This window comes from Crocodylus porosus, unplaced genomic scaffold (genome assembly GCF_001723895.1).
Source record: "Crocodylus porosus isolate Cpor-Errol unplaced genomic scaffold, CroPor_comp1, whole genome shotgun sequence".
NCBI classification, from domain to species: domain Eukaryota; kingdom Metazoa; phylum Chordata; order Crocodylia; family Crocodylidae; genus Crocodylus; species Crocodylus porosus.
Window position 1 is genome coordinate 4038007 of NW_017728939.1, and position 12014 is coordinate 4050020.

The window sequence follows — 12014 nt, forward strand, 5'->3', positions numbered from 1 at the left end:
TTCCTCCCTTCTAGCGTGCCCACATCCCCCCACATCTTAGTGTCATCAGCAAATTTGAACAGGGTGCTTTTTACCCCCTCGTCCAAGTCGCTGATGAAGATGTTGAACAGTGCAGGCCCGAGGACCGAGCCCTGGGAGACCCCAGTGCCTGCATCCCTCCAGGTCAAAAACGACCCATCCACTACCACTCTCTGGGTGCGGCCCTCCAGCCAGTTGGCAACCTATTTGACTGTGTAGGTGTTGACACCACAACCCCCCAGTTTTTTAATGAGAACGGGGTGAGAGACAGTGTTGAAGGCCTTCCTGGTTGGTGTCAGGGTCAGAGCTGCTGCAGCTGCAACCACTGCTGCCTAGCTGGGCAAGTGCCAGAACCACCATGAGCTCTGGCCTGGGCTGGAGAGGAGCTGGAGCTGTGGCTGAGGGTAAGTGGCAATGGGGTGCAGGTACAAGTAAGGCAAGAGGCAGGGGGAGGGCAAGTGACAAGGGCCAGGTACTGGGGGATGCAAACGCAGCGGGTCAGGCAATGGGGGCAGGAAGTGGTTTGTGGGATCAAGGGATCGGAAAGCAAGAGGCAGGTATCAGGCCACTGGTCCACTTGCTGCAGCTGGCCCTATTGCAGCAAGGGAAGGGACAAATGTTATATGACCTTCCAACAACTAGATTCTAGACATGGAAAATGATTTAAAAAATTATAAATTTTCCATGTCCAGAATCTAACTATTGGGGGTGGGGAATAATCTTAAATTCCAAGTTGTTTTGGATTCAGGTAAATATGGTATCTGTGCCTGCATAGTTGCTATACTGTAAGTATCTGTTTAATTGCTTAAGTTTGGATATGAAAGGGCCTATCCACAATGTCAATATCTCATAGCAAAGCCCATGGGGTACAGGAAATAGGGACTTTAGGTCATGGTTTTTGGATTTGAGTTTAATATGCAATATTCTGTTAGACAAGGCCATATTAATTTGTATTAATTAATTTATCTGAAAAGTTGTTAAAGAGGAACTTACAATATAACAAGATGTTAATGTGGAAGGAAGAAGCAGCTTTTTTTAGGATGCTTGTAAGCAGCAAGTTAGTGTGTAACAGTATTTTCTAGTACAGTGTACTAAAAGGAAGTTTATTTTTAAATTCTAGCCTAGGCAATACTGTCAATCTGCAAGATTGTGCTAAAAGATGAGGCTTAGCAGGAGTGCTCACTTAGTCTAAATAAAATCTGCATATTTTGCATGTTGCTCATGTGAACTAGATAAGCTGTATATAGCAGTTAGAATATTATGGTGTACCAGTTATTTTACAAAAGAGCAGAGCAGATCAGACCAGACATGCTGAAAACCCTTTTGCATTTAATCTGCACTGAATAGCTTGCTCTTTAATGCAGTGACCAGTAAGGTTGTAAGTCTTTCCTTAACAACTCCTTTCCAGACACTGTATTAATGCAGCCTTGTCTAATTTTAACTTGGCTTGGGTGGTAATTCAACAGGCAAGCAAAATATCATTTTCTTCCAGTTGCCAGGCTGTGGGAGGGCATGCAGATGCTTCTGTGATTACTGGCTTTTACAGGGCTACGGTCATGTCTGTCCCTGACTTTGAACATGTGGAGCGCATTTACCAAGTATTCAGATCAGTCAGTGATCTTAGTTTTTCAGCCACTTAAGAACTGCCCCATTTCTCTCTCTTTACAGGGGTGGTGCGTTATTAACCAACCCAAGTGGACCAGGCTACCACATCATGCTCCCATTCATTACCACGTTCAAATCAGTACAGGTTAGTATCTCCTAACCTTGAAGCAGGCTAGGTGTGTGGTAGGTGTGAGTGTTAGATATGATGGCAGAGCTACAGTGTTGCCCAGATCAAAGGATTTTGGTCAGCTGTTAGCATCACACAAGCACAATAGATCAAGTGGCAACCCCCTGCTCCCCTCCCTTAATTATCTGAGGCAGCCCTTGGTGTGCAGCATGAACTGTGGGGCTGGAGTACACGGATTCATCCTGCTGACTCCAACGCACGTCAAGTCTTATGCTGTCTGCAGTTTGGTGTTAGCCATTGTGGCTGTGCTCTGTGTCTGGTTATGTGTTATCTGCCTTGAAGTAGATGGAGCATTGCTGCAGGGAATTTGAAAGGGGATGAATGAACCAGTCTTTTGCTGTGGCAGAAGCTTTGATAGCTTCCTTAGAACATCTGCCATGCAAGCCCCATGCAGTGCGAATGGAGGTGAGCTCCTTGGTGCGCCTCTGCTGTGCGCTTCCTGCTGGCAGAGATGACAACTTCTCCCCGCCACGTGGCCGAGCAGGGCTGAGCATGGGGGGTGGGAGCAGATGTAGATGCAGGCTCAGGGCTCCCAAGCCCCAGGAACCGTGTGCTGGCCAGGCCACCATGGTGAGGTGCATCTGCTGCCTCCCTGTGCACAAACCTGGGGGTTGCATACCTCCATACACCCTCTCCCTGGGAGTGTGCACAGCAGTAGACAGCTGGGCCTTCTTCCCCACCCTTGGACGAGCTGAGCTGTCTGTGGTCCTGTCCTGCTCCCCATCTGAGTCCCAGGCCCCATTCACTGCCCTGGCTGGATAGTACCCTGAGTCCCAGCACCTACCCCACTCCCTCCCGCACCTTGGGGGCCTCAATCTGCCCCTGCCCCCTGAATAGACTTACCTGTCTCTGCCACTGCCTGGGGCCGTATTCCTGACCATGTGCAAGTATGCACCCCTTGCATCCCACTCCCTGCAGCCCCTTGCAGGCTGGAACACTGCCAGCCTTCAAGGGGCAACCTGCCATTTCCCACGTTTTTTTTCCATAAAACCCAGATCTCTGCACAATACTGGGAATCCAGGACAAATACTGTCCCAGAGTCATGCAGCCCAGGACTGGGAGTTAATGTTTCTGTTTCGGAACTGTCCTACCCAAGTAGGGACAGGTGATCACCCTGCCCTCTTCCTGAGTGGGGGCAGGGCTCCTGGACCCCAAGTACTCGGTGCCTGTGCCCCCCCGCCCCCATTGTTTGAAGGTGCTTCCTGGCAAGGGGTCTGAGTTCTCAGCAGTCTAGGTTCTGCTCAAGGGAACTGCAGTCCCTTCAGTTGTGAAGGGAGTGAGAGTCCGGGGAGGAGAGAATGGAGTTTTCCCTACCACCATATTCTTCCCAAACAACTGCAGAGTGGGGATTGGGAAGATGTTTCTGCCCCTCTGCCCGCAACTGTCAGCAACCGACAGAGGGACTGAGGGTTGCTTCTCCTAAGGTCCCAGTGTCGTGTTCCCCTCCACCCCACCCCCCCCCGTTACTTCAGTAGCCATTAGAGGATGGGCTCGGGGTTTCTTGCAAGAGAGATTCCCTGAACTTGGCTGGAGGGTCCATTTAGCATTTGCACTTGACTGTTGAGGTTTCAGTACATACGTGAGCCCTGACCGTGTCTCTTATTCCAGACTACATTGCAAACTGATGAAGTGAAAAATGTGCCTTGTGGGACAAGGTATGTTGTTTTATATACGTGTTTTTTCTGGCATTGGCAAGCAGATGTGATCTGATTTTTTTTTTTTTTTTTTTTTTTTTTCCTCAGCTAGCTCATTCTTTAGGGCGCACAGGCCCAGGACCTGGGGATTACAGGCGGATACGTCTGCGAGTAGCTTTGAGAGTGTGAATGAGTGTGTATAAATCCTGGGTGGAGTGTGTGTTCAGAAAAGTAGATGTGGGTGGAAGGAAATGGGAGAATACACCAGGTTGCTCTTGTATTGTTCCCTGCAGCTGCCAGAGCTGATATTTGGAGGGCATTTGCACCTGTGACAACAGAAGCTATGCTCTCAAGGGTATAAACTTTTGTCTTAGCCTCTTTACTTTTCTCTACTGTTGTCTGATCTTCTCTTGTTGTCTTAGTGCTGAAGACTAACACTCAAAGTGATACTATTGATTTCTGTGTTACCTCGGGAAAATAATAGCTACAAATTTTTGTATTGGGCTTAGTCAGGGTGTACTCCCCTATCATGAAACAAACCCTCGCAAAAATCCAGAAGCTCATGAATCATGGATTTATTGTCGGCCTGATTTGGTTAGAAACTGGTTTAGAGCAAAAAAACCTTGAAGTTTTTAAATGTTATAGAGCACTAAAATTACATAATGCGTTATCTAAGCCACAGATTCTCAACCAGGGTGCCCTGAGATGCTTTTAAAGGTGCCATGGGGTGCTGCTCAATATTATCACTGTTAGGTGTGGAAATGCCTACCCATGATTCACAAGATTAAACCCAGGAATTCTATATTTTAATCCATAGTGTCAAAAACATTCTGACCTGTTGTAGTCTTTCTGACTGTTTTGCCACAGAACAGTTGCTGTATTCTTTTTTTTCTGTGGTCAAAAACCATGTGAAAGCTAAGAGCTGGCATTTTCTGAGAGGTGCCTTGAGTATGAAAAGGTTGAGAACCACTGATTATAAGCACTGAAGTCTTGGAAACAATTCCTTGTACATGTTTCACAAGATAACGTACACAAGTTCAAAAGATCCCAAATGCTTGTATTTATGCTGTGTAAGAGTGATGGTGTAGCTGTGATGGTCCAGAAAATATACAAGGCACAGATTTCATTGCAAGTGGTGGATTATTTATTTACATGCACACTTATGCATTACTAATGTTGCAGAACTGACCTCTTAAGTCGAGAAAATTTCAGAAGAAATCTTGTGAAACATTAGCTCAGTGACATTACTCATCCCTATTATTTTAAAACATGGTGATGTCAAAGGTGACAGATCAGTGGGAATTCACTTTACAGCAACATCTGCTTGCTATCCTCCAGGGTGACAAAAGCCACAGACCTTTTTTTTTTCTATCCAGCAGTGACATGTATTTCCATCAGGAATGTCTCCCCTCCTCGAGCCTTACTTATGATTCTCTTTGATAGGGCCTCTCTTTAAACCTGTGTCCTCTTTTTATATCATTTGTCTATTCAAATAACCCAGACTGTTGATCAAGAAGCTGACAAGACCTGCCAGCAGAGCCCACAAAATCTTGAACAGGAGTTTTTCATTGCTGAGCCCATGCTAGTTATTTTCTGGCCCTGAGGATCTTTCCTGCAGACACCTACTCTCTGCTGGCATAGCTCAGTTCATCCCTAACAGAGTTTGTCAGTTCCTTGCTCTGAAAAACATCTGATTTCAGAGCAGACAAGTCTGGCACTGTGAACCCCTTGAGTAGTGTTCTCAGTTTTTCTGCTTGTAAGCTCACATCAGATATGTCTGTTAAAATATACTAAATGTATGAATTCATGTTTTACATAGATTACGTAGCACCCTTCTGACAGGCTGGGGAAAAAAACTGAATTGTACTTTCAGCTTGGCAGAATGGAAACTCTTCTGTTTCTTTTCAGTGGATACTTGGTCTCCCCCTTCCCTCCCCACCTATTTTATAGCTGTCTGTACCTTCCTCATGGTGGTAACTGTGGTCATTTAAAGGTGTTTTCTTCCTTTTATTGAGGTCTCTGGCTCAGTAGAAAGAGGGACCACAAAGTAAAATAAAAGTGCTTTGGGAGCGTGCTGGAACACATTTCTAGCTTATACAAAGGGTTGAAGCTGGGATTTACCCTTATCTAAGAATCCCACAGTCTCTTTCAAAATAGCATGAAACAGAGTACAGCACGCTGCATAAAAAACAGACTGCACCTCTGCAGCACAAGTCAATAAAAACGATTGTTGTACTTTGAACAGGATCTTTTATGAGCATTTGCTGTCATTACTCAAATCTGTTTCTTTCTCTTGTAGTGGTGGGGTTATGATCTACATTGACCGAATAGAAGTTGTGAATATGTTAGCTCCATATGCAGGTATTTGCTCCTTTTCCTGTTTCACAAAGCAGTTCTCTGATTGACTGCATAGGTCTGTTGAGACAGTGAGCTAGTATTCCTGGGAAAGTAGAATCCCCATTGCTTGTGTAATTTTAAAACTAGACTGACCAAAGCACTGTGCAGTATATCGTGGAGGAAGCTTGTGGTGTCGAAAGAATGGGGGGCCCACATGGTATCCCTTGTGTCTGTCTACACACAGTGTGCCTCATCAGGTTATTTTATTCAGTTCAACGTGACCTCCACTGCTCTATGCTGGAGAGTTTTACTTGCTCTAATCACTGCTTAAACAATAAGGTGCTATTTTCAGAAGAACTAAAACTAAGCCCTGTAATTCTAGAAGAAAACTCACTTTTCATTCAGGAAAAAGAGGTTGAATTCTTCCTGTAGGAATAAAACTACATTCAGCTTTCACTGGGGAACGTAGGAAGCAGGACAAAGTTTTTTCCTGACTGTAACATAGGCTGCTTGTGTGCATCTTTTCTGCCTGTTTCCCCAGATGCAGAGTAAGGTTGTCCTGTCTTTCAGAGTGTTTGGGAAATGCAGTACATTGCTTTAAGGCCGTGGTGCTCAACCTTTGGCCTCACAGGCCAGATAAGTGGTGTGGGGTCAGTCCATGGGCCAGATCAAGCCCCATGTACTCAGATTGGGTCCCTAGGGCCTGGCGCTGCCCCTTCCCACCCCTGCATGCTGAGATTCGGCTCTGGGCCCAGCACTGCCCACTCCTGACACTGAGATTAGGCCTTGGGGACCAGTGCTGCCTCCATGTGCTGGGATTGGGTCCTGTGGCCTGGTGCAGCACAGGACTCCCCATAGGTCCAGAGATTTGGCAGCAAGGGAGTGGTGCCATTGCTTCCCTGCTGCCAATTTTCCAGACCTGTAGAGAACCCCGTGGGCCAGATAGGGCCTGCGGTGCGGTGTCATCTGGCCCACGGGCCAAGGTGTGAGCACCCCTGCTTTAAGCCATTGCCAGATCTTTGGTTGGATGCTGCTAGAGAAACAGAGTATTATTTAGTGGGGCCTTTCAGGGAGTTCCACCTCTGTGCCAGGAGGTCTCACGGAAGATGAGCAGGCACAGGTGCGCTGACCTCCATGCTGCTTTTCTGCGTACATTTTGCTGTGTCAACTCTTACCTTACAGCACATCTTTATAAATGAACTGACCAAAAAGTGCCTGCTTTTGGGAATGTGTCTTTGTGCTCAGCCATTGCCGCAGGCAGTGAAGTCAATGCATATGTTACAGTTAAACAAGGATGTGCACAGTTGAGGGGGCTTCCTTTTCTAGGAGTAGCTTCCTGCTTATGACAGATTTGCTCTTGGCTTTTGCTTCCCTCTGAAATAGTTGTTTGCTATCTTCATCTTTCTGGGGAGGGAGTGCTTCCCTCTAGAGCATAATAAAGTCAGCTGCCTGACTTTCCAGATAACTGGGTAAAAATGAGCCCCAAGAACATCATATTGGCTAGGATGAGGGCAAATAAAAAGTAGAGTTTGAATGCATCTCAGCTGTGGCAGAACAATCATCTTGTAACAGCTGAAAACTGCATCCATTTTCTCTCTAGCCTGGTGCCTTTTATGTGTCTCGTCACTGTAGAATCTGATTCTACTTACGGGGTCACATGTCCCTCCAGGCTGGAATTTTCCAGCCCTGGTCTTTATAGCAATGAATGAGAAGATTGACTGCCTGTCCATGGGAAAATGAAATCCTCTGGACTTGGCCAAACCAAAGCTGATGTTTCAAAGAGCCTTTACTCAGAAGGACTTGCTTTGTTAAGTTTGGAAAGGGGACAGAAAACTGCAAAAGTGAGTACGTGCAACAAAATTCACAGCCAGCTACATACAGCATTTACAAGCTTGTGAATGTATCAGATGGAGGTTAGGCATTTACAGTACTTCTGTTTCTGCCCTGTGAAACTAATTGCTGTACAGGAAACTTTAAAAGCTCCATTTGTACCTCCTGTGGAATATAATCCTACAGGAAGAGAAATCTGACATCTGTTTTTTCCTTCAAATTAAGGGATTTCAATGGAGAAAACAAGTGTTTACTGCAGCGTCCGTATGTCAAATCACTCTCTGTTCTTTGCTCTGCGCTTAGACTTAGCATTAACTTTGGCCCACTGCATAGTACTTTCTGTTCCTGTTGACATGACTCATGGCACATTTCCCCCACTTCGTTAGTACAGACCATAAGTCACAGATGTGCAATACTTTTTGTATAATTGCCCTTCTTACTTAGGTTACAGTGTTAGAGTTGATCTCTTGTAATTAAATTTTTTTTCCCCAGTGTATGACATTGTGAAGAACTACACTGCAGACTATGATAAGACCCTTATCTTCAATAAAATTCACCATGAGCTGAATCAGTTCTGCAGTGCCCACACTCTCCAGGAAGTGTACATTGAGCTGTTTGGTAAGTAAGTGGGCACTTAAACACATAGAGCAAATGGGTATATAATTTGGCTCAGGATTTTCCAGGGTCTTCAGTCAGATTTGTCAGTTAAGAAGCCCAGCACTTAGTGCAAAACAAGCTCCTTGTGAGTACTAGTATCCCTTTACTCTAGCATTATTTTGTGTTGAACAGTCGTGACTCTGTTCATGTGACTTCACACATCCTAGATTTGAATTCCCGTGCTTGTCCAGGAATGTACCTTGGATGCCAGGTACAGCAAAACCAGCCTGGTGTCTGCTGCTGCATTGCAGCAAAAAGGGGCACCATTTTCCTTTCTTCCCTTTCTGCCCATCTGTTTTCAGGGATATAGATGTCACACACTGCTTGAGCCAACCTTGCACCAATGCTAAATGAGCCCTAGACCCTACACTGGAATCCGCCTTCCCATTCTCTGTTTTCTTCATGGAAACTGAAAAGGACTTTTCAGTCCCTTATCCTCCCTCCTTGACTCCTTACCCCAAAATGAGGTCACATGCCTCACTCTGATCCCTTCATAAGGGAACAGCTTTGGTTCAGTGCGCAATGAACTTGGAGGTCCCATTTGCTTCCTACTGTGTGATGTACTTAGGACTTCTCTTCCCCCTTCTTGCCCTCCCCAGTTTGAAGCCTGGATGCCAGTTGCGGTGCTCCTGTCCTATACTGGCTTCCTGTTCACTGGAACCAGCATTGAGTGAGGGTTCCCTCTGGAAGGGGAGTCAGGGCACAAGAGGTTTCCTATTACAGGAAGACTACGTGCATTTAGGTTTCAGTATGTGATGGTAAATCTCTGGCGGACATGTGATATACTAGTGACAGATAAAAGTTTGACCCTTTGGAAACTGCCTAACTCTTAAGGAAACATCTTTTGGAAATAGCTGACTCCCAAGCCTACTTGGAGGTAGGGATGGGCATTGCTGTACTCTGAGGCTTCCCTTTAGTTCTTGGCATGTGTATGAGTTGGCCTTTGTTGTCTGCTCTGAGTGATTTTTAGAAACAGGCTTTCAGCGTCTTCAAGGATGACTAGAGTTAAACCAGAGCCTGACGCCCTTCATAGGGAGGGGAAATCATGTTCTTTGTCCTAGGGGTCTGGCTATGTTTTCTCAGAAGATTATGCAGGGGAATGTCAGGTCTAGAGAAGCTTTTTGTATTATAACAGCATCCTGATCCTAAGGAATCTAGAGATTTAAGGCCAGGTCTCAGACTGGGATTGGAGTCAGCTTGACTCAGAATGGGGGAGGGCAGAGTTTTGCTGCAAGTTCTGGCTGCTTTTTCCTACTGGCATCAAGCCAGCATTGTACGGTCAGAGCTTTCAATGTCTTGCAGCTGTCAGCACCCTGGCTTCAGTGAGCTCAGTAAGGGAAGAATCTATCTTTAGTGTCTAAATCACTGTGGCTGGGCTTCTGGCTAAGATGAATTGAGGTTTTCCAATGAACTGTGAGGGAAGAAGGAATTCCTGACTCTGTCCTTCAGAATTCAGGGTGGACATATCCAGAGAGCAGCAGATGAAAGGGGAAATTCATCATCACATTAAATGCAGTTAAAAAATACATGCACAGGACTCTCCATGCTCTGGCCACCACTTTTTTTTCCTGTGACAATAGCACACTCATGCCCATAAGCACACGTGGTTTCCCTGACCCTGTAGCTCTGTGGAGTTGAGATGGTGAACAGCATATTGCATGTGCTTTCAAAGTTCCTGGAGTGGCTCTCATAGCTGCACAAATGTTGACCAGGAGAAATGCTAACTCTTTCCCTTCCTACCAGAGATTCATTTAGGCTGTTTCTCTTATCCCCTGAACGCAGATCAGATAGATGAGAATTTGAAGTTGGCCTTGCAGAAAGATCTCAATGTCATGGCACCAGGTCTCACCATCCAGGTAGGAAGTTTCTGCATTTTATCCATGTAAACTTTAATTTAGTGAGGCAGGATGGGAATGATTTTTTCACCTGCGAGTTCTGTGGAGGTCTCAAGTTGCTGAGCGTTAGGCATATGCATGGTTTATCTGCACCCTATTTAGGTTTCAGAATGTTTCCTGTGGGGCCTGTCACCACTTCTGAACTGTGTGTTTTCCATACAGAATCCAAAGTGTTGTAATGGTCAGAAAAGAAATGTGCAAAAGAGATGGACAACAATGGTCTCTTTCTAATGCACAGATCTGCATGCATTAGGATTTAACCTGCAAGCACTGGTGACAAAAAAAGTTTTTTCGACTTCTGCTCTTGCTGCAGAGCCAACCTCCTCCCAATAGCCTGGACATAAGACATATTTACACTGATTACTGATGTAATTTTCAGTTTTGGAACTAACAGCAACCAGCTTTTCTGGAGTAGTTTCATGCCTTGCCACTGGATATAGGGAAGCAGGCAATGGTTTGCCTTGAGCACACAGGTACATCAGTATAAGCTGGGCAGATGACTTGTCTGATGGTGTAGCTATGCCTCAATTTTTTTTATGGCAGTAATTCTACCCTGGATTGGTTCAAGTAAATAACTCAGGGGTAGGGGCTTTAAGTTTTGCTTCTGATTCTTTTTTTATGCTGATGTTGAGAGCAATCACGCTGGTAGGACTGGGTTGTGTGACTTGGGCCTGGCAGTGTGAAAGAGGAAAAAAGCTGTCCCTAGTTGTCACTGGATCTGTTAAAGGTAACTGAAATAAAAAGGGGGTTGGCTTGCACTTTTGTGTCTCTTCGGCAAGTGCAGACGAGGGTGTTCATTTTCAGAAGAATTTCTGTTTGCATTTTACATTAGAAAATGGGTTTTCTCTTGGGACTCAAATGGAAAACGGTCAGTTAGAAGAACCTGTTCTGAGGTCCAGGGAACTGAAGTGAAAGTAGAATTGGTGGGAGGAGGTCAGTCTGGTTTTGCCTGCTCCTGCCACCACATTTAATTTTGTGGTAGTTAGCGTTTTGAATGGAAGCCTTTGTTAAAAACCAACATCCTCACCCTTGAGTTTGAGTTCCCTAAATCTTAAGCACCTTTACAACTGTGAAGTCTGCCTGGATAAGGATAGCTGAGTCAACATCCTGTCCCGGTTCACTTTGGAAGAGGCCTGGGGTTCCTGTAAAACACACGGAACTATCCAGTCTGTACATTCCTGACATTCTTAGGTAAAAATCAGAAAGGAAATTCCCTTTTTAAATTCAAAAAACACTTTTCAGACCCTGTGTGTGTATTTACATGTGTGCTTTACTGCAGAGTTGACCAATTAGCTCTGAAGTAAAGCATCACTGTCTACATGTGCACTAACATTAGAGCACAATGAATTAACTAACTCCGCCATAAGAGAGTACTATCAGGTAACAGTTCCTATGTTAAGGCGGAGTCGTTTACTGCATAGAAAGGACGTGGACGGTGACCAGGACCACAGCAGCTTGAGCCAGGACAGATCAGCCCCAGGCTGGCAGCAGGCTTGGAGGGTCAGCCAAACAGCTCCGCACTTTGGGCACTCTCATGCCCCAGCCGGCCCCTCTGCTGCCTAATGCTGTCACCTGGAACCCAGGGCTATTCCCCCCAAGCCTGCTTCCGGCCCAGGGCTGCTCCACCCCAGCTCAAACTGCTGCAGTCTCAGGCACACATGAAGACACTGTGCCCAGGAGCAGCTGACTTTGGCATGAACTGCACTGGAGTTTATTGAGGCACATTAATTGCAAATGTAGATGCACCCTCTATTTACCAAAAAGGCACAAACAAAACTGAAAAGTGCTTTGCAGGTCACTCTTGCTGAATTGGAAATGCAGAGCCAAATTCAATCCTTGGACCTCTGTTGT

The 12014-nt window shown here is 45.7% G+C and overlaps 1 protein-coding gene across 4 annotated transcripts in view; it reads left to right on the plus strand.

The window, feature by feature from the left end:
- Positions 1-12014, plus strand: part of ERLIN1 (ER lipid raft associated 1) — a 38456-nt gene that overhangs the window by 14061 nt on the left and 12381 nt on the right. For 3 of the 4 annotated variants that reach the window (XR_002103248.1, XM_019547708.1, XM_019547706.1), the window contains exons 3-7: positions 1687-1768; positions 3419-3465; positions 5744-5805; positions 8104-8229; positions 10051-10124. Coding sequence is in view for 3 of the 4 variants with exons in the window: in XM_019547708.1 (XP_019403253.1) it covers positions 1687-1768; positions 3419-3465; positions 5744-5805; positions 8104-8229; positions 10051-10124 (391 nt within the window). In the remaining variant the exon portion in view is untranslated. The remainder of the gene's footprint in view (positions 1-1686; positions 1769-3418; positions 3466-5743; positions 5806-8103; positions 8230-10050; positions 10125-12014) is intronic. The other variant, XM_019547707.1, reaches the window with a different exon arrangement.